This window comes from Carettochelys insculpta, chromosome 3 (assembly GCF_033958435.1).
Source record: "Carettochelys insculpta isolate YL-2023 chromosome 3, ASM3395843v1, whole genome shotgun sequence".
Lineage (NCBI taxonomy): Eukaryota > Metazoa > Chordata > Testudines > Carettochelyidae > Carettochelys > Carettochelys insculpta.
In genome coordinates, this window is record NC_134139.1 from 209,233,680 (window position 1) to 209,256,689 (window position 23,010).

The 23,010-nt window shown below is 44.8% G+C and overlaps 1 protein-coding gene across 2 annotated transcripts in view; it reads left to right on the forward strand.

Moving 5' to 3' along the window:
- ASXL2 (ASXL transcriptional regulator 2) overlaps nucleotides 1-23,010 on the forward strand; it is a 221,807-nt gene that overhangs the window by 55,592 nt on the left and 143,205 nt on the right. Inside the window, exon 2 of one of the 2 annotated variants that reach the window (XM_074991522.1) lies at nucleotides 13,178-13,260. In XM_074991522.1, the coding sequence (XP_074847623.1) occupies nucleotides 13,178-13,260 (83 nt within the window). Of the gene's footprint in view, nucleotides 1-13,177; nucleotides 13,261-18,933; nucleotides 18,957-23,010 lie in introns of those variants that run through there. The other variant, XM_074991524.1, reaches the window with a different exon arrangement.

The following is a 23,010-nucleotide window of genomic DNA, read 5'->3' on the forward strand; positions in this document are numbered from 1 at the left end:
CCAAATAGGCAATATCTTGTACATTTTTGATTGAGCTTAATAGACGGGGCTCAAATGTCTCCCTGCATGATAGCCTGTTTTCTAGGCCTCAGGTCATTTTTGTGGTTTGTCTTTGAACCCTGACCAGTTTTTTCAATATTCCTTCCAAAGCATGGATGCTAATTTCCAGTTTTCCAGCAGTGATTTTGCCAGTGCTCTGAATTGATAGTCTTATATTTATACGTTCCAATATTGCATTACTGTTTTAGCCCCAACACTACCTTTAGCACAGTGTTTCTCAACTTTTTATAAACTGTCCTTTTTTCCAAAAAAAGAAAAAAGTACCCCCAAACTTCTCACGCATACCCCAAGGGTAGGAATAGCAGGGGTACAGAAACATTGTCCTAAGGTAATCTGAGGTCTTGAAACAAGTGCCATTCAACCTTCCACATGACTGTACCCTTTTCAGGAGTGAAATTTGTTTTGCATACCACAAAGTTACACCTCATTTAAAAACTACTTGCAAAAACATGCAGAAATATAATAGACTGCTGTTGAAAACTTGCTGGCTTTCTACCCTCTTATCAAATAAATGAATTGGAATAGAAATATTGTACTTACATTTCAGCATAAGGTATATGAATCAGTAGAACAAATTGAGTGAACTTTTGATTGTACTGGTTGTACTAGTGTTTGTTATGTAGCCTGTTGCAAAACGAGGCAAATATCTAGAGGAGTTGATGTACCCCCTGGAAGAGCTCAGTGTGCCCCCATGGGTACTCACACCACTGCTTGAGAGAGCCTGCATTAGCAGACTTGAAAGTTTTAGAAAAAGAACCTGTATTTTAAATGTATAAAGATGAGGACCATCAAAACTAATTTTCCATCTTTTTGATATTTCCCTGCATTTTGCAGGGAGAGCAGGCGTTTTCTCTTCCAGGAATCGAAGAGATGGCAGTTTCGAATGTTTGGGAGAAAAATTCTCTTACTCAGAATCATAAACACTAACTATTTCCTGGAAAATTCTGTGCATGACTTACAGGACTGTTGGAATGAGAATGACATCACAGGTATCAAGAAAGTGATCAAAAGAGAGGAAGATGAGAGATGAATTTCTGATGTGAAGCCACTTATTTCGTATTGGGCGAACATAACTTAACGGCCATACTGGATTAGACCAAAGGTCCCTCTAGTCCAGTATCCTGTCTTCCTACAGTGGCCTTTGCCTGGTGCCCCAGAGGGAATGAACAGAACAGGAAATCATCTAGTGATCTATTCCCAACTTTTGGCAAACAGAAGTTAAGGGAACCACCCCTTTCCGTCCTGGGTACTAGCTATTGATGGACCTATCCTCCATGAATGTATCTAGTTGTTTCATATTATAATTGTGACCTTCACAGCATCCTCTGACAAAGAGTTTCACAGGCTGACTGTGTGTTGTGTAAAAACGTGCTTCCTTTTGTTTGTTTCTAAACATTTTTCCTGTAAATTTCATTTGATGACCTCTGGTTCTTGTGTTACGGGAGTAAATAGCTTTTACCTTGTCCATACCTGTAATTCTTCATTCCAGTGCATCTGATGAAGTGGGTTTTACCCACAAAATCTTATGTCCAAATAATTGTTAGTCTTTAAGGCGCCTTTATCTTCTCTCTTGTTGGGCAATCGAGAATGAGTAGGATATTTTCATGTCATAGGATAACGAGCCTTGTGGATAGGGGAGAAGCAATAGATGTGGTATACCTAGATTTCAGTAAAGCATTTGATACGGTCTCACATGATATTCTTACCAAAAAAACTAGGCAAATACAATTTAGATAAGGCTACTAAAAGGTGGGTGCATAACTGGCCGGATAACTGTATAGAATAGTTCATAGAATGATAGAACACAAGGACTGGAAGGGACCTCGAGAGGCCATCGAGTCCAGCCCCCTCCCCCAATGGCAGGACCAAGTACTATCTAAACCATTCCTGATAGACATCTATCTAACCTGTTGTTAAATATCTCCAGCGATGGAGATTCCACAACCTCCCTTGGCAATTTATTCCACTGTTTGACCGCCCTGACAGTTAGGAACTTTTTCCTAATGTCCAACCTAAACCTCCCTTGCTGCAGTTTAAGCCCATTGCCTCTTGTTCCATCCTCAGAGGCCAAGAAGAACAAGTTTTCTCCTTCCTCCTTATGACTCCCTTTTAGATACCTGAAAACTGCTATCATGGCTACCCTCTATCTTTTTTCCAAACTAAACAAGCCCAATTCTTTCAACTTTTTTTCATAGGTCACATTCTCCAGACCTTTAATCATTCTTGTCGCTCTTCTCCAGACCCTCTCTAGTTTCTCCACATCTTTTTTGAACTGCGGTGCCCAGAACTGGACACAATACTCCAGCTGAGGCCTAACCAGCGCAGAGTAGAGTGCAAGAATGACTTCTCGTGTCTTGTTCACAACACACCTGTTAATGCATCCCAGAATCATGTTTGCTTTTTTTTTTTTTTTTTTTTTTTTTTGCAACAGCATCACACTGTTGACACATATTTAGCTTGTGGTCCACTATAACCCCTAGATCCCTTTCTGCTGTACTCATTCCTAGGCAGTCCTTTCCCATTCTGTATGCGTGAAACTGATTGTTCCTTCCCAAGTGGAGCACTTTGCATTTGTCCTTATTAAACTTCATCCTGTTTACCTCAGAGCATTTCTCCAATTTATTCATATAATTTTGAATTATGACCCTGTCCTCCAAAGCTGTTCCAACCCCTCCCAACTTGGTATCATCTGCAAACTTAATAAGCATACTTTCTATGCCAGTATCTAAATCATTGATGAAGACATTGAACAGAACCGGTCCTAACACAGACCCCAGCAGAACCCCACTTGCTATACTTTTCCAGCAGGATTGAAAACCATTAAGAACTACTCTCTGGGTATGGTTATCCAGCCAGTTATGCACCCACCTTATAGTAGCCTCATCTAAATTGTATTTGCCTAGTTTTTTGAGAAGAATATAATGAGAGACGGTATCAAATGCTTTACTAAAGTCTAGGTATACCACATCTACTGCCTCTCCCCTATCCACAAGGCTCGTTGTCCTATCAAAGAAAGCTATCGGATTAGTTTGACAAGATTTATTCTTTATAAACTCATGCTGGCTGTTTCCTATTACCTTACCACCTTCCAAGTGCTTGCAGATGATTACTTTAATTACCTGTTCCATTATCTTTCCTGGCACTGAAGTTAAGCTGACTGGCCTGTAATTTCCTGGGTTATTCTTATTCCCCTTTCTATAGATGGGCACTATATTTGCCCTTTTCCAGTCTTCTGGAATCTCTCCTGTCTCCCATGATTTTCCAAAGATGATAGATAAAGGCTCAGATACCTCCTCTATCAGCTCCTTGAGTATTCTAGGGTGCATTTCATCAGGCCCTGGTGACTTGCAGACATCTAATTTTCCTAACTGATGTTTAACTTGTTCTTTTTTTATTTCAACTTCTAACCCTACCCCTTTCCCACTAGCTTTCACTGTGTTGGGCATTCCTTCCTCAGACTTCTCAGTGAAGACCGAAACAAAGAAGTCATTAAGCATCTCTGCCATTTCCAAGTTCCCTGTTACTGTTTCTCCCTCCTCACTGAGCAATGGCCCTACCCTGTCCCTGGTCTTCCTCTTGTTTCTAATATATTTATAAAAAGCCTTCTTGTTTCCCTTTATCCCTGTAGCTAATTTTAGCTCATTTTGTGCGTTAGCCTTTCTAATCTTTCTCCTGCATTCTTGTGGTGTTTGCCTATATTCATCCTTTGTAATTTGTCCTTGTTTCCATTTTTTATGCAATTCCTTTTTTATTTTGAGATCATGCAAGGTCTCCTGGTTAAGCCATGGCAGTCTTTTTCCATATTTTCTCTCTTTCCTAAACAGCGGGATAGCTTGCTTTTGGGCCCTTAATAATGTCCCTTTGAAAAACTGCCAACTCTCCTCAGCTGTTTTTCCCCTCAGTTTAGCTTCCCATGGGACCTTACCTACCAGCTCTCTGAGTTTACCAAAATCTGCCCTCCTGAAATCCATTATCTCTATTTTGCTGTTTTCTGTTCTACCTACCCTACCTTAGGATTGTGAACTCTGTGATTTCATGATCACTTTCACTCAAGCTGCCTTCCACCTTCAAGTTCTCTACCAATTCCTCCCTATTTGTTAAAATAAAATCTAAAACAGCTTCACCTCAGTAGCTTTTTCAACCTTTTGGAATAAAAAATTGTCTCCAATACAATCCAAGAACTTACTGGATAGTCTGTGCCCCGCTGTATTAGTTTCCCAACATATATCTGGATAGTTGAAGTCCCCCATCACCACCAAATCTGGGGCCCTGCTTGACTTTGTTAGTTGTTTAAAAAAAGCCTCATCCACCTCTTCCACCTGGCTAGGCGGCTTGTGGTAGAAGCCTAGCAGGACATCACCCTTGTTTTTTAACCCTCTTAGTCTAACCCAGAGACTCTCAACACGTCCATCTCCTATGTTCATCTCCACCTCAGTCCAAGTGTGTACATTTTTACTATATAAGGCAACACCTCCCCCCTTTCTTCCCTGTCTATCCTTCCTAAGCAGGTTGTACCCTTCGATACCAACATTCCAATCACGTCTATTATCCCACCAAGTTTCCCAAGTGCCAACGATGTCATAGTTATATTTATTAGCACTTCCAGTTCTTCCTGCTTATTACCCATACTTCTTGCATTTGTATACAGGCATCTAAGATATTGATTTGATCTTTCCTCCCTGTTTTGCCCTGACCTTCTTTTTACTCTGACATTGTTGACCATGCTGCCTCCCATTTCTGACCCATCACCCAGGTTTCCATGTTCTCCACTTACCTGGTGGGCTTTGCTCCCCTGCCCCTGTTGAACCTAGTTTAAAGCCCTCCTCGCTAGGTTAGCCAGTCTGTGTCCAAATACGGTCTTTCTCCTCCTCGAAAGGTGAACACCATCCCTGCCCAGCAGTCCTTCCTGTAATAGCATCCCGTGGTCAAGGCAACCAAAGCCTTCCTGGCGACACGATCTTTGAAGCCAGGCTTTCACCTCTAGGATGCACCTTTCTCTGCCTGGGCCCCTACCACTGACAGGCAGGATTGAGGAGAATACCACCTGCACCCCAAACTCCTTCACCCGTGCCCCCAGAGCCCTGAAGTCACTCTTGACCTGCTCAGCATCATACCTCACAGTATCATTAGTGCCCACATGGATGAGAAGCACGGGATAGTAGTCAGAGGGCCTGATAATCCTCGACAACACCTCCATAACGTCTCGAATTTGGGCCCCCAGTTCTCAGTCCTGCTGGAAAAGTATAACAAGTGGGGTTCCTCAGGGGTCTGTTTTAGGACTGGTTCTGTTCAATATCTTCATCAACATTTTAGATATTAGCATAGAAAGTATACTTATTATGTTTGCCGATGAAAAAGCTTCCATTGCTGGGTCAGACCAAAGATCCCTCTAGCCAAGCATCCTGTCTTCCAACAGTGTCCAGTGCCAGTTGTCTCAAAGGGAATGATCAGAACCGGTTATCAAGTGATCTATTACCCATTCCTGGCTCTGACAGAGGCCAGGGATGCTTTCCCTGCCAGTCCTGGCTAATAGCCAGTGATGGACCTATCTTTCATGAATGTATCTAGCTCTTGTTTGAACTGCTACAGTTTTGGCCTTCACAATATCCCCTGCCAAGGAGTTCCACAGATTGACTGTGCATTGTGTGGAAAAAATACTTCCTTTTGTTTTAAACCCACTGCCTATTAATTTCATTTGGTGACCTGTAGTTCTTTTGTTATAGGAAGGAGTAAATAACTTCACTTTCTCCACACTAGTCAACTTGGAGTGCAGATATTTGTAACCAAAATAATATAAACAGGATGAATGATGGAAGGATTCCAAAAGACATCCTGTATGGTGAGCTAGCCTCTGGCAAAAGACCTCCCGGACGCACCCAGTTGCACTGCAAAGATGTCTGCAAGAGAGACCTCAGAGAGGTAGACATTGAGCTGGACAACTGGGAAGAACTAGCAGATGACCGCAGCAGATGGAGGCAGGGGTTACACAAGGGCCTTCAGAAGGGCGAGATGAGGATCAGACAGCTAGCAGAGGAGAAGCGAGCACACAGAAAGCACACTAAGGACTTGCCAGACACCCACCACATCTGCAAGAGATGCAGCAAGGACTGTCACTCTCATGTGGGTCTTCATAGTCACAGTAGACACTATAAATGAAGTCCTCAATTGAAACTATAAAGGGTGTGATCCATCGTCTATGCAGACTGAAGGATGCCTACTATAAAGTAAACACTCTACACTTTGTGTTGTAATTGAAATCAATGTATTAAGCTGTAGGAAAAAATGTAAAATACTTAATTTTCAGTGGGTATTCTATTAAATAGTAAGATTTAAACTGCAATTAATCGGTTTCTTAATTGCAAGGGGGGGTGCTTAATGACAAGTCTTAACTGAGGTTGACAAACCTATTTAGTATAACAACCAGCCCTTATCAAAACAAAAAAGCAGTCATGTAGCACAAACGGCTGAATGTAGTGCATTGTATGTTGAATAGTAACAGAGAGAGCCATGTTAGTCTGTGTTCTATCAAAACAAAAAAGCATGATAGAACACAGACTAACACGGCTATCTCTCTGTTACTGTTCAACCAGCGCTTACGTTTTCATTTCTACTCCCAAATTCTAATGCCTGTGTTGCTTTCGTTCCATAGGCTTGGACGTATCTTATAGACCAATGTTTAAGTTTTATTGTTTAAAATTCATCCTTTAGATAAAATAGGCTTAATTTTTGGAAGAACTGGGCAAACTTTAAATAATAGCTGGTTCTAAACACAATAGTTGCTTATACTGTTTCTAAAATCTTTTTAAACAGTATACATTTTGGTGATTGTATACTCTTTAACTGATCATTTTTTCTAAAATTCAAATTAAATGAAATTGTCAGTATCTAAAGCGAAGTTTGTGTACTGGAAGAGCTAAATTGATTATGAAAACTCACTTTTAGTTAAACCTGGTACAAGTCTGTATATAGAGAAACACCCTAGATGAAGCTTTGACTGGCTTTCTGTAACTTGATGAGAAAGTGACTCCTGATCCTGTAGCACTTTGAAGACTAACAAAATAATTTATTAGGTGATGAGCTTTTGTGGGGTAAGCTCACGAAAGCTCATTGCCTAATAAATTATTTTGTTAGCCTTTATGACTGCTGTTTTGTTTGGTGAAGATACAGACTAACACTGTGACTATTCTCAGATCCTGAATACTGTTTAGAGAGGGTGCGTTCTGCTTTCTGTTGGCTGTGATGTATCAGTGACAGCTGCTAGTGCTCCTGGCTCTAAACAAGTGGAGAATGGAAACATTCCTCTTGTTGATTTTATGACTAACAAAATAACATAGTAACGTGTTAAAACAATGGTAATTAAATCTCATTCTTCTGGGCATCTGTTTCTACGCCATCAAGGTGGATTCCTCTTTAATCACAGCCCCCCTTGCAACATAATATGACTGGCTGGTGCATTCTGGGTTTCTTGTGCCTTTTACCCCCCCCCCCCCCCCGCCCCTTCTCTCCTCTCGGAAGTGTCAGATGGATCTGCTGCCATTGGTTTGATTCAATGTTTCAATTCCTGCATTCCTAAGTAGGGTCAAGTCTTCTGTAGGTCAAGAGAGCTCATACTTTGCTCTCTTGGAACAGAAGTAAACCTGTTCCAAAGAGATGAGAGAAATGGGTGACATAGCACTGGAAGATTGGTACAATCCATGCAAATATCCAAAGGAGTCTAAATAACAATACAGTTGAACTTGTCATCGCACCTTCGGATACTAAGCACAACTTCTCTCACCCTACATTACAAGTAAAATATGTACCTCTTCAGGATCATCGTCTGGACTGGGGCTACTTTGCTCTGAGCTTTCTATAACATAAAAGGACACTCACTATTTTTCAAACCCTCCTTAGTACTAATTACCTGGTATATAAACAGTCCAAAGTACATGGCTTTTTGCGAGTTCCCTTCCAAAAAAATTTTAATAACCCTCAGTCCTGTGTCTGTCATTTTGACATCTAAGCTCTTCCTGGAAAGGAACTGAGGCCAGGTCCCCACTGAATGATATCATTCTAATTAACTCCCTCTCAGGTGTGACAATGTCACATCTCTGAGTGACTCAACCCCCAAAGCTTCTTGCTTCACCACAGCTGCCGTCTCTCAGGTTTGGTCTACACTAGGGATCAAAGTTGATCTCAGATACACAATTCTAGCAACGCCATTAGCATAGCTAGAAGTGACATGTCATGATGGACTTTGTACCAAGGTGTAGACTGGGGCTCTTTGGGCTTACGCGGACGTCCCTTACTTCACCCAGCAGTGTGGAGTGCTAGAGTCGGCGACAGAGCCCAGAGAGATCGATTTTTGCCACATCTTCATTGACACAGCAAAACTGAACTCCAGCAGATGGATCGCAGCGCGTTGAATCTGCGATAAGTATACGCACACCCTAGAGAGGTGGATTAGCTACGCTGACAGGAGAAGCTCTTCTCTCGCCATAGTAGCATCTTCCCTGCAGTGGTGCAGCTACTCCATGGCAGCACTGGGCAAGAAGACAGGCCCCAGCCACGTTTTATTGGTGTGAAGCACTAGGTGTGCTTGCGATCAGAGAGGCTGTACATGTAACTTCTTTGCAGGAAACATTATTTTACTATTGTACAGCATTTTACAGAGCTTTTAAATTAAGGGAGGTAGGCGCCCAGCTCCCTTAAAGGCCCCTTTGAAAACCTCAGTGTTGGTGGAAGGGTCTCCATTTTTTCCCCAATGTGGCAGTTGCCCTGTAAGGCCAAAATAGAGGCAATCTCTCGTATTCTGTTACAAAGGAGCTCACAAACCTATACTCGGTAAAAGCTTAGTTCCAGTGGCTGCCCTTGTAATTCCATTCAGAGCCATGCAAAAAATCAGTAACTTAACACTTTGTAAGATTTTTACCAGCTGTACAGCACCTTTTGGCTTTTGCATACTATACTATATACTATACTAGGGGTTAGCTCAAGCCTCCCCTACAAAAAGGATAGCTTAGTGGTTTGAGCATTGGCCTGCTAATCCCAGGATTGTGAATTCAATCCTGAGGGGGGCATTTAGGGATCTGGGGCAAATAGAGGGGAGAAAAAAGTGGGGGGGGCGGTGCTTGGTCCTGCCCAGAGGGCAAGGGACTGGACTTGATGACCTCCCGATGTCCCTTCCACCTCTAGGAGATGTGTATCTCCATATACATATACATTCTACCTAGAGCTGCCCCACCGGACATGTGGGTGGGACAGGGAGCATTGCCTTGGGCAGGTGATAGCAGCGGCAGCTGCAGGGGATCATCTCCCCTTGCTCCTGCCTCCCCTTGCTTCCCCCCAAGCACCTGACAGCCCTTTCTCATGAGTTAGACCTTGCCTCCTGGAACCAAGCCTCTCTGAGCCTTCAGTACACCTGTCTGGACCCCTGGGGCTTCTGTTGCCCCAGGGAATAATGCAACCCTGTTCTCTAGAGCATGAAAATGCAGGAGCACTTGGACACAGCCTAGGAATTCTCAGGGCTCATAGGCCTGGCCTGCTTCAGCACATCATGTCCCAAGTCTCTCCTGCAGCCAGATAGGCTCTACCCAATCTCTCTCCCACCCAGTCCACAATCCCCCTCCTTCCAACTGCTCCTTCCTCATCCTCTATCCAGCTAAACAGGGTCACCTGGGCCCCTCTCTTTTCCCCTCTCCTCTCATCCGTCCTTTGTTTCCTCCACTGGCTGGAACCAGCTAGTTAGGTCACTGGGGTCTCCATTCTGCCTGCGCAGTTGGAGCTGGGTGTGCCGGTCACAAGTCACTGGGGTCTCCATTCTGTGCTGGTCCCCTCACCTCATTAAACCAGTCACCCATGGGCACTGAGTGCCACACCATCTGCATGCCAGCCCTTTGAACCCCTCACGGATCCTCCCTTTCATCACAACATGTGGGGTCTGGTTTTGCGTAGCTCTGTGCATCTCTTCCCCTACTAAAGAGGGAGCTGTGAGGCTTTTAAAATGAGCACAGAGGGCTTTGTGTGACATCTGTCGTGTGCTGTTGCATTAATTTTGCTGGTTTATGTGGGCCCAAAAAGTGAAAGATGTTAATGTGACCCTGTCACAATCTGACGTTAAACAGTTGCCTGTGGCTTGTCTGCAGTCTGCTTTTATAATAGTGCTCCTTGCAGAGGTAAATTGTAAACCAGAAGTTTCGCACCTTGGAGTGGAGTTCTGGGAGAAGATGTGCTTACGTCAATGGTCCCCAAGCTTTCGTGTCTATGCCTCCTTAGGGCCCCTAGTAGGGTTGGCTATGCAGCTGTGGACCCAGGGGCCATAGCCATGATTGGACCTGAGGTTGGAGTGAAGCTGGGTGCAAAGCTGGCCTGGGTGGTCCTCCCTCCTAGTCCCCTGTGGAAGGCTGCCCCAGACCCTGGCATGCCTCCCACAACATTCTTTTGTGCCCGCCTATGAGGGCGTGCCCTAGAGTTTGGGGACCACTGCCTTGAACTATGAGGGGAAGGCCGTTAAGGGTTCAAGGAATGAGATGGTTTGACAGAGAGAAGACCTCAGTCAGAGGTGCTAGACCACGGTTTCCAAAACTGGGGGCATGAAGAAATTCTGGGGGGAGGCTACCTCCCCCCATTCCAAGAAGGGGTCAGCCTTTGCTTCCAGTTCTCAGACCCTGCTATTTTATGTGAGTGACCTGGCGCAGCTGCTGTGAAAAGCAGGCGGCTGGCAAGGACTCGCAGGGAGCTAGCTGCCTTCTGCAAAGGAGTGTGGGCTTGTGGGGGAGGAGGAGAAGGATGGGGTTAGATGGGGGCTGGGACAGCCTGGCTCGGGGGAGGGCAATGGGGTAAGAACTGGGGGGCGGGGGGGGCGCTGGTGGTGCCTGGTTTTGGGGGGTGGGAGGGGCTTGGGTGGGTGGCTTGTGGGGCTCGGGTGGTGGGGTCGCTGACCCCAGCAGTGTGGGTCTTGGGCAGGCGGCTGGCCCTGGCGGCTGTTGGGCAGGTAGCTCTGGTAGCACAGGGATCAGGTGGGTGGGTGATTGGTGCAGGCAGCTCTGGCGGCTGGCACAGGGCTCAGGCAGGTGGCCAGCTGAAGCTGCACAAGGTGGGGGCTGTGCCATTAGCCTGGCCGGTCCACAGTCGGCCTGTGGGCTGGACAGGGCCGGCACGTCGTCTGGCACCCGATCCAGGGCTGCAGCTGGTCTCTGCAGGGCCCAGGCCATGCCTACAGCTCTGGGGCCATGCCAGCAGCTCATCTGGGGACGAGCTGGTCCGCCTGGGGCCCGGGCCATGTCCAGCATGGGGCTGGAACCAGCCGTCACAGCCTGCGTCTGGGCTGGTGTTGGCCCAGCGGGGGTAAGGGTCCAGCAGGTTGTAAGGGGGCCCTAGGGCTGAGTGGGGACATTAAAGCTTCAGCGGCTGACGTACAGCTTGGGGCAGGGTGGCACATCTCCATTGAGTCTATCTGCTATTTTCCATACAACTTTTCTGGCAACCCCATTGATAAACTGGGGTGCAATCCATTCAATGTTGGTGTTGATACATTGCCAGAAGTATTGCAAGAACAAGCACTTGAAATAAAATATGATTCAAGTGCTAAAGATAATTTCGAAAACTCAAGCTTGGAGGAATTTTGGATAAAATATTTCCCAATGTACTTGAAAGCTGGGGAAGAAGCACTGTGTTATTCTTCCATTCTTGTCAATATACTTCTGTGAAAAAAGCTTTTAATGTTTAGTCACATTAAAAACGAAACGAAGACATTGACTGAATGTCGAAAACCATTTGCGTTGCGCGCTTCCATCTTTCAAACCCAGGGTTTCCCAACTTATGAAGAAAATGCCGCATCATCCTGCACATTAAATTCATTTTGTTTCTGCTGTTTCTGATGTTAAATTACATTTTTATTAGTTTTTCTTGGTCCAAAAATTTGTGCTGATTCTAATTTTAAGTAGCGTTTTTATATCAAGTTTTTGTGTTTATTTTAAATTGAGTTGAATTTTTGGTTAAAAGAGGGATTGGATGATGGTAAAGAAGAGATGGGGGGGCTTGAAGGGCTCTCAAAAATCAAAAGGGGGGGTGTGATGCTGAAAAGTTTGGGAACCACTGTGCTAGAGCATGGGTGGCCAACCTGTGACTCTGAGCCTTTAAATGTGGCTCCTTAGAGCCACCTGCCAGGAGTGCCACCTGCCTGTGCCACGCATGCGCCCCACCATTTAGTGGGTGAAGCACCACGAGGAGGCACAGCCGCTCCCTTCAGAGCTGCATACTGGGAATGCTGCCAGTCTGCGCTATGTATGCACCCCACCCCTTGGTGGGAGAAGCGTGTGGCAGCGACTCCGATTGACTTGCTGGCATAGAATTCAAGTGGGGCGAGGGACTTGGTGAGCCTGGCTCTGGGGGAAGGCATTCATTCAGAGTGGGGGGCTGGGAGTGCCTGGCTCTGCGGGAGAGGGAGGGCACTGAGCCACATCATATATTTTTAAATATCTATCTATGATCTATATTTATTTAATTATGTAGATATAGATCTATAACATGTGGCTCTGTCTCTCACGGGTTGGCCACCTCTGAGTGAGAGGAGATGTACCCAGGAGTGCACCTGAGTCTCCCAGACAGGGCTAGTGTCTGGCCTGTTTAGAGAGGCTTAAAGAACTGACCACCAGACCCTACATTCTGTTCTAGCAGTTGGGTGAGTGCCCATTATAAGGGCGTTGATCTGTCTGTGTGACCCTTTCCACACCTCTCCCATTCGCTTTCATTGTTGATCATCTTTACTCCATTTGCACGCTAAAACAGGAATACTGCTGTTTTTCAGTGTACAGCACTATTGCAGCCTACACAGAACAATAGATTTGTCTATCCACTTAAATGACCTAAAAATCCCAATTACTTAAAGCTTTAAACAGTTAAAAGGAATGTGAAGCTATGATGCAGTATATATGTATTTTAGCTACCACCCAGGCTTTCAGTGAGTTTCCGGTGCAAGGGGTAGGGAAAAGATTCATGCAACCCAGTAATTCCAGTCGCCTAGTGCACTCCGTGGAGATGTGAATACTGTTGAGTGGGGTTTATTGAGCATAAGATATTTTGTTTTTTGAAAAACTGCAGTTAAGTAATGTTGTCTTCATCTATTTATGCATGCCAGGTCCTGGAGAAATATCCCAATACACCTATGAGCCATAAAGAGATTCTTCAGGTTATCCAGAAAGAAGGTCTGAAAGAAATCAGGTGAGTTGCTGTACCGTTGTATCCTATCTTCTGCCTTTTTTTTTTTTTTTTTTTTTTTTTTTTACTAAAGGTAAAATTTGTCATGTTTTTGCAGTGCATAAAGGACTTCTGTCTCCAATTTTTTTATTTTATGGAATGATTCCCAGGTGACCTTTAGGCAGTGTTGCACATTTTACTTCAAGTGATTCATAATTTGTTCCTAATCTGTCTTTGTTCTTCAAGCCTTGTAATTGCTCATAGAAATTGACATGCTCTGATATTTTTAGGCTCAAAGTTTGTATTTTTATACAAAAATGAAAATTTTCTTATACAGTAAGCCGCTGACATGCATGATTTTGAGTTGCGCTTAACTCACATTAATGCGAGTTAAGTGCAACTCAAAATCCCTCTCCACATGGCTCTAGCTCCACGTCCCCCCCCCACCCCCAGCTTTCCCCTCACCCTGCACGGCTCCGGCTCTGACTCACTTCTCCCTCTTTGGAGCAGTTCCAACTCATCATCCCCCCCATCCCCCTTGCAGCCCTAACCCACTCCAGGATTAATGCCCCCCATGGCTACAACCACCGCCAGGCTTAATCATCCATGACTGCCATCCCCAACCCCAGGACTTACCTTTTAAAAGGAGCTCCAGGTGCTCCTGCTGCTGCCCTGGCTGCAGAACATGTGTTCCTCCTGAGGGGAAAAAAGCCTCTGCCCCCAACTTACGCAAAATTCAAGTTACACAAGGTTGTCTCTTGGGGCTACTGTATTAGCTTTTATTAACTTATGTTCACTTTTCAAAATCTGGAATTTAATTTTTTTTCTGAAGTGTTTTACTCAAATATTGCCACATTTTACTGGAGCAGAAAGGGACAGAAAAAGTTAACTAGAAATTGAGCTGAAACACATGAAATTAATACCTCACCCCCTTTACAAGAATCCCCTTGTGGCAGGCTGAGACTTTAATACGGGTTTCTGACTTTACAACAGATCTGTGAGAACAAGCATGGCAGGCCAGAATAAACCTCTTCTTGAAGGGCTCCTGTGAGCACATCCCCAGTGCTCTAGGACTTGTGCTAAAGGTGCTGTCCTCAGGCTGGTCTAAAGGCTCTGGTGAGCAGAGGAAGGAGCACACAACCTAGATTGCTCTCACCCAGTCCTCACAGGAAAAGCAGAGGCTCCTCATGCTGCTTTTTTAAAGAACAGTTTCAGGTAGAAGATGAGTCTTGTTGGCATCCTCTGGGGGTACCAATCATTGTGCTTTGGTACATGTCTTGCCTGGCAGAATCTGTGGCACTTGCTATTGACAAAGATGATATGTGGAACTAATGGCCTTCATCTGTTTGCTGTCAGTACCACCTTTCCCAGCAGCAAAAGCATGCACAGTACTGGATGACCTCAGTGTCAGTTCACTCTGAATTGCCACTGCTCTCCTCTGTGGTGAGAATACCATCCATGCTACCAACTGCTTGTACTGTTATGGTATCAAGTTCTTCAGTGCCAGCTAGTTTGGATGCTGTGGTTTTCCGTGGGGCACTGGTTAAGGTGTCTCCTACCTCTGGAGGAGGAGTATTCACTCTCCCCAGCCTCTAAGCATGGTGGGGAAAGATACCACTCCAGCCACTCTTCATGGTCCTAGTAATTTGAGTTTTGTGTAGCTTTGACAGGGAATTTAGGGCATGTAATTATTTCCATTATATCTAGGGATTCCCAAGACAAGCATTCTCCGTGGTATCGGTTCTCCTGACTCTTTACTCCTGCTACCAGTCTTGGGCCCATTGTGCACCTTGGTGATTATAGCCTGCTAATGAAGCCAGCTTCTGCACCTCCATCTGGCCTCAGGTCTCCTTCTCTCACAAAATACGGGAATGCTTTAAAGGCATTAGAGAACAATTCCTAAGCATTTACAGGAGCCAGGCTGTGAGGAAGAGTATCTGCTAAAGAACTTGTAGGAGTAATTATCTCTTCTTCATTCTACCATCTGTATCAAACACACAACTTGATGATTACAAGACCTTTCATTCACATTTTTGCAATATTGCAGTCATCCCCGAAGTAGTACCCGAAGGTCTCCAGGAGGAGTGCCAGGGGCTCGTCCTGGATGCTTTTTGTGGATCTCCTACCTGAACAGTTGTCAATGCCAGTGAACAAATGACTTCTGGAATCAACTATGCAGGTCTGGCGAACGCCAGGATCCCCCAGTGCCTTCATCCAAAAGAGCTGATAGACAGCAAGTCCCATTACCATGATTTGAGTAATTCAGCATGTGTCTTGTGACAGGCTTCTGAGTTCTGACTGCAGTCCATGAATGGGCCAAGCATCAGGGATCACCACTGAGCATGCACCACAAGCAAAAAAGCAAAGAGATTGATTATTTGGACACCCACATTTGTAAATGAAAATTGCCAGTTACCAGGCATGATAATTAGCTAAATGTAATTAGTTGAATAGGCACTTCTATTCTTTTTTTTAAGTGGAGATATGCATCTCCTAGAATTGGAAGGGACCTTGAGAGGTCATCTAGTCCAGTCCCCTGCCTTCTTGGCAGGGCCAAGCACAATCCCTGATATCTATTTTCCCCAGTCCCTAAATGGCCTCCACAAGGATTAAACTCACAACCGTGGGTTTAGCAGGCCAGTGCTCAAACCACTGAGCTATCTCTTCCCCCTCTTCTAAATTCTTGGATACCTCCCTGCCTCCCCAGACAGCACAGAGGAATTTAAGTTCCTTGTTCCAGAGGGTCAGATGGTGACATGCACCTATGTGCAGGCTGCGTTTCTTAAAAGTTCTTGGGTAACAATAAGATCATTAGATGTCCTGTAGCAAGGAGGTCAGGCCACAGAGCTACTAGATGCAGAAAAGATCATCTGAACCTCTTAAGAAAAGACAGAGGTACCAGAGTAAACCTTCTGCCTCCCTTTCATCACCCAGCAGCCTCTCCAAGGCAGCCAGCTTGATTCCTTCATTGTGATTCCTGTTCTGGAGACGCGTGCTTGCGCTCTCTCTCTCTTCCCCACCTCTCACTCACTTTCTGGAAACACTATTTTATTTCAAGGAGCCTGGAATCTCATCAATAGATCCTTGGGTCCCAAGGGATCAGAGCAGATGGGGTATGCTATGCGATACTAGACCTTTCCTATTCCTGCAGCTGCCTGTCCCATCCCTTTTCTGTAACCCCTCTCATATGAGATTGTTATATCAAGAGATGATGGAGTTGGTTCTGAGTCTTGGAGTGGTGTAAGAAGTGCCTCTGGAACACAGAGAGAATGCTTTACCCCATTATGTTCCATTACCAAAGAAAAGCGAGGAAAGGTGCCCAGTTCTGGACTTGATATAGTTAGATACCTTCATCTGCTGATTCAGATTCAGCATGGTAATATTGGCCATGATCATCTCCTTCCTAGAGCGACAGGACTGTCATGGCTCTCAGCTTCCAAGATGCCATAGCTACACGTAAGTCTATCCAGTTCACAGGAAAAAAATTCTTGGATTCCAATGTGGTAATTTCCCCTATCAATAGAGTTCTGCAGTTTCAACTATCTACAGGGCTTACACAGTGCCTGGTGGGGATGCTGGTTCACCTTATAAAACAGCAACAAATGCAGGTGTACTCATCTCAGTGATTGGCTTTTTTTAAGGGAAATTATCACAATGTGGGACTGACTGCATTTATTGGAATTTCCAGCTTTTCACTTACCTGAGTCTCAGTCAGTACAGTCAGACCTGTGAGTTCAAAGGATGATATTGAAAAATGTCATGGATGAAAAATGGATTTCTGGGACAATAATTGTGAAGTGGATTTCCTTGAGACTAAGGAGAGGTTAAACCTAATTTTCAACAGCTAGTGCCGCAAAAGCCATGTCTTTGTCTGCGGAGTACTGCTCCTGGAAACCAAAGGGCCAAGCTGTATAAAGAACTGGCTGAGCTGTCTAGTCTGGCATCTGGGTTAGAATCCAAGAACAGTTGTGAATTTTTAACTACGGTGAGGTTACTTGCAGAATTGTGGAGTTAGTGTTGGCTGATTACTGCACCAAGGCAAGCACGAAATGGAATAGAGATTGAACCTATCTAGTCTAGCATGCTCCGCATCTGACCAGTGCCAAACCAGAGAATTTGCTGGACCACAGGTCAGTATTGTCTGGCAGCATTACCAACACTTCCTCTGCTTACTGAGCTCTGAAAAGACATTTAGGAATAAATTACAGCTACATAACACCACAGAACACTGAGAGCCAGGACTGGTGGCAGTAAACAAACTTTATGGGACCACTGGAAACTTGGCCACAACCATGTTAAGTGGCCGTCAAGCTAACCAAAATTATGCCAGATCACTGATGTTGCCAGATGAGAGGTTCAATCTGTATTATGTGTAATTAACACTTACTGCTAACAGGATGACAGACTTAATTGACATCAGTGGAGACTGATGCCTGGAACTTAACCACGTCACAAATATAGCTCTGGCAGCCGTGTAATATTTTTCTCACTAGCGTGCATCATTTGTAAGCAACCAGGCCAAAGCTTAGATGCGAGATGATCCTTTGGTCATTTTCAAGTTTGTTCATCCCTGGATCGAGACTAACGAGGAGACCTATGTTCCAGTCCTCTGTAAATATGTTTACAGTAGTGCTAAATTGAAATCTGTGTGTGTTAGTAACAAAACTTGGAATTCTTATATTGGTCTGATAACACAGACAGTGGCGAGGCTTTCCAGTGTCGTTTCCTCCATGACCAAGACAAACCATGCTCAGTTTACCTCTCCCCCTCTCTCTTCCTTTTTAGGCTATACATCATTTGGCAGAGACTGCTAGGAGTGCAAAATTGTGAAATAGCTTGCTGTAAACTATTGCAACAACTTAAGGGAATTCTGTTCACTTCTAACAGCTTGTAGGGAACGGCATTTTTCAAATCACAGTTGCAGTATTGAGATCTTGTTTAAATGATTCACTAGTCAGTAGCTGCAACTGCTCCTTCACCATCGTGCTATTAAAGCCATCAAGGAGAAGGAAGGATGGAAGAAGAGAATTTAAACCAGCCTTTCATTTATGCATAATCCAAGATGAAGAAAGAAACCTGCAATTAAAGCATCTTTCATCAGCTGCATGTATTTTGTAGGTATTTAGAGAGAAGAAACTGGAAAGAGCAGAGGCTAACTAGTCATTTTCTTAGCACAGTCAGTAGAATCTTTCTTGGTCTCTGAGACACATGATCTATCCACATCAGATCTCCTTAAACAGTTCCAGCTGAAATTAGTTACTTCCAACCTTACCTTGCTACTAACAATTGTAATATGTCATGTTCCTACTAGGCTCAGAGAAAGATGTTCATTTTGACTTTTTTCCACATAAGCTTGTCTACATCTTTTTGGTTTTTGTATAAAATATCCATTATTAAAACTGAAATCTCTTGAATACAGATATCTTGTAGCAGCTTAAACTGTGTAAATGACATCCAAAAGGTACATTCCCATGTACGTGGAGTTGACTTCTGGTTGCATTTCCAAAGCTGTGACAGGGTTAAGCCCGTGGGGATATAGGGGTTGGTTGTCTAAAGCAAATGTAGTTACTATCCCTATTTCTATTTTTAAGATTTGTGTTTTGGAATTCTTTTACATCAGTGCAGGGCTGAGAGATGTGGAACCTGAGTCTTTCAGATCGAAGCCATATTCTGCCTAATTGAAGATTCCTTCTTTCCTCTGGCTTGTAGTGTATGAGAAGGTGAAATTATTTTTTCTGTTCCTCAGCTGAAGCATGTGCTTCCTTATGTACTCCCTTGACATTTTCTCCTGTTCCTTGTCTGAGTCCAGTTCTTTTCTTTTCACAGTTGTGTTGATTCACATTAGTAGAGATTTTCTTATTGATGCTGATTGCTAGGAGTAAGGATAGAAAATATATTCTCTGGTTTTGAAGATTATTTGCACACCCTTGGAGCAATAGGATGAATAACATCTTTGGTTTTGGCTGTTGCACATTAGTCCATGCGTGTTGGTTTTTTAAATTTTTGTTTTTGTTGTAGTAAGCCCTACTAGACAAAATCTAGTGCATTATGAAAATTGAAGAAACTGGTCACTCTGTCTCCATTGGTGATGTAGAACAATATGTATCCACTGCTTTTGTCTGTTAGAATAAGACATTCTTTTCCCAGCACTGGTGCTTGCAGCTTAAAGTGGCCCAAATGTGATTTATTTGTACATTAAGTGCATTCATCTGCTTATAGAAGACTCGGTGGTGGTGTAAAAGCATGTTGGGTGGCTCCCTTTCACCTCCCTGTAATCTGTTCTTTGTGCAGCCTCTCTGCCTTTTGTTCAGCTCCTTTGTGGATTTGACTGTTACTCTGATAAGCTTGTTGACCCGTTGATTGAGCCACTGCCCTGTCTGTTCTGTGTCTTTAGGTTTGTCTTTCTTGTGCAGGGGTCTGCAACCAAAATAGCGAGAAGAGACATTTTTTTTTCAAATTCAGTTGCAAAATCCCAGGAGTCACAATGCACGTGACTGAGACAGTCCTTAATAAATAACATCACACCATATTTTTTGTAACCCCTATTTTAAGAACAGCACACGTGCAATGATTTGTTTGTTACTTTTCAGCCCTTTATTGGAGGACAAATGAGGATAAGGAAAAGACTACGTCTGAGGGTAGGCTCTTAAGCAGGAAGGAACAACGTTCTCATCAACTCCTCATGCTGAGGAGGACTGGGGCAGCAAGTTCCCTGCAGGTGGCACTCAATGTCACACCCGCTCTCCCACCTAGAGCTGAAGCACTGACTCCAATTGGCATTCCAGGAACTGATGCTACTGCTGGTTCAAGGCAGCACGAGTTCCCACGCTCCCAGGAGCAGCGGCGTCCAGACACATTAGCTGCTCTGCGTGAGACCAGATGCCAGCTCTTTGCCTGTCCATTGGGTGGCAGCAGTGTGCTCTGCCTCCGCCCTGCCCCTTGCGCTGCTGGTGGTGTGGGGAGCCCACCTGAGGCGAGCTCTGTGGCCAGCCCTTACCTGGGGCGGCCCTTGTCACCCACAGGGTGGGGGAGGGAGGACATAGAACTGTCCCCTATAGTCCCCTCCCACTGGGGCCAGGCCACTCTGTTGGTGCCTGAATGGAGCCATTGCATCTCCAGATGCCGATGCAGCTGTGCTGGTGTATGTTAGAGCAGTTGCAGGAAGAGCAGAAACTCACGTTCCCTCTCTAAGGGTGGCCATTCCACCACAATAGGAGCTAAGAGACTGGAATCATTCAAACCTTTGAAAGAAAATGGGTACCTTGAATGAATGCAAAAAAGCCCCCGGACCTATGGGGGCTAACCTGCCCCACACCCTCCCTTCTCAGGCTTTATCCCTGTCATGGCTCCTTCCCCACTCTAGCAAGATAAATGCAGAAGTGGGGGTCAGCAAAAGTACCTCCAAAACCTTATCTACCAGGTTTTGGTATAAACATCCCCCCCCAAAAAATCCCCAAAACCTTAGATTTTGGGGATAAAATTCGCTACCACCACCCAAGTAAGAATAAGGAAACCAGGGAGAGACGACTTGGGAAATCTCAGCCCCAAAAGTAAAAACCAGGACACAAAGATTAACCAATACCAGGTTAATAAAAAGAAAAAGAGAGAACTTTTATTATTACAACACTATTCGTGTTGCAAGCCTCCTGACTAGATGGAAGAGTCACAAAGTAAAACACATGGGGAATCTCCACCATGGGCCTAGAACTTAGTTACAAGGAGAGTAAAAGAATATTTCTAAAAAGTGCACAGACATCAGATCCCACTTGCCAAACCATAAAACGATAAAGCCTAATGGATCTATCTAAACTTTACCCTACTTACAGGAGATTGGAGGGTCTATTCTTGGAGGGAGATATCCTCTCTCTCTCCCTCATGTCTGGAAAGAAGAAGGAGAAGAGACAGAACAGAAGAGGGAGGAGCCAAAATTCAATTCTTACCTACATTCCTATAGGCCAACCCTACCTGGCTTAGGAGGTTAACCCTTTTACTCCCAGGCTGCTGGCTGACCCTCATGATCATGACAATCCCCCTTTGGCCTCCAACCTGCCCCCCATCTCCAGGCTTTACCTGCCTCGGCCCCCAACCTGGCCCTTGGGACTAACCCATCCACCCAAAGAGGCTCTAGCTTAACCCCACCTGAACAAACTCCTCCCAAGTTAGCTCCTCCCCATTACCTCACCCAACATGGTGGACAAAGCTACTATAGCCACCTCTGCTCTTCCGGCTCTAGTCCTGAGGGCCCAATTTCATTGGCTGCCCTTTGGCAATGCAAGAGGCCAGTTGCTGCTAATGAATGGTGAGGATGACGCAGGAACTGCAGGACTGGCTGGCTCCTCTTCCAGATAACCACTGGCTCCCTTGGCCCTGCCCCCATCACACACGCCGGCTACTTTATGCACATGCAGCCACTTCATTGTGTGCAGTCCTCTCCTAGCCTTTGACCTACAGTGGGTTCAAACCCTGACTCCTGCCTGCTGAGATGTGGGCATTGATTGGTAGCTGTGGCACTGGCTGGGGACCCTACGCCAAGTGTCCACATGTGCCTAGCGGTAGGAAGGCTGGTGTGGAGGTGTTCTCCTGGCTGTGGTGAGCCAAGCCATGCCCACCAGAGGCCTGTGGCCATTCTAGTAGTGGGGTGAGGTGAGTGAAGGGCTCCCTGCCCTGCTGCCACTGAAATAATGGAAGTAAATTCAGTTGGTTTAGCAGCTGGATCCCTCCTGCCAGCTGTTAGACTAATTAAATTGAGTTCTCCTGTGTCGGTGGCAGCAGGCAGGGAGCTGCAGAGAAGTCTGCGGCAGCAGCTCCTGGAGCTGCAAATGACTCTTTAAAGAACTGCATGAGGCTCCATAGTTCCAGGTTGCCAACCCCCATTCTAGTGGCTATTGGCTCCAAAGCAGCAAGGGGAGTTCTTCTTTCTTGCTCTCTGTTGTTGCATTTTTGTAAAGACAAATGTTTTCCTAGTTCTGTTTGTAACTGAAAATAGTATCTGAGTGTTACTTGCTACAAGAGATCCTTCTCTGTGCTTTTAGTCCTCTCCTAGATCACAGCACGGAAGCATATATCAGGTGTTTGGAGAGAGTTTCAGTTCTCTTCGGACAATTCACAGCTGTTCCATCAACTGGATTTTTTTTTGTAGCTTTTGTTAGTAAAAGGGCAAATGTATCAAAACAGCACTAGCAAAGCAAGGTCTAGTATTGCCTGTCTTATTTTTTCATATTTATACCACTTAGGATAAAAATAGTCTGCGGCTTATAAAAAGATAAGGACTTAACTGGACAAGAGACACGCCACCAAATTTTCACTACACCCCATAACAGCTCTGCCTGGCTTTTCTCCCCCCGTCTTCAGAGGAAATTCCTAAGTCTGGGCTTACCTGGACCTGAACTACCACATGCAGTTTTTATTTTGTGATGGTTCTCCATAAGCAAACGGTATTAAATTCCCTTTCTTTAAAAGATGTATCCTCAATTTAAGATTCAGTGGTACTTAGCTTTGGAAACTACTCTTCTCCCACACCATCTTTTGATCTGCCGTAGCTCAGATTTTGTTGACCCATCAGGGCAAATCACAAAGCCTATTTATTCACTTAAGCCTTCTGGTAAGAAGCTTGATGAGGACTTGCTTTTATGGGGAGAAGAGTTTAGTTGAGGGCAGCTTGTGGGTTAGCTGCTGGCTTGATTTTGACTTTTGGGACTGATAGTAAAAACTGTGAAAGGATTTGGGTGCATACGCATATGTAGTGCTAAAACACAATGTTTTATATCCATTCCA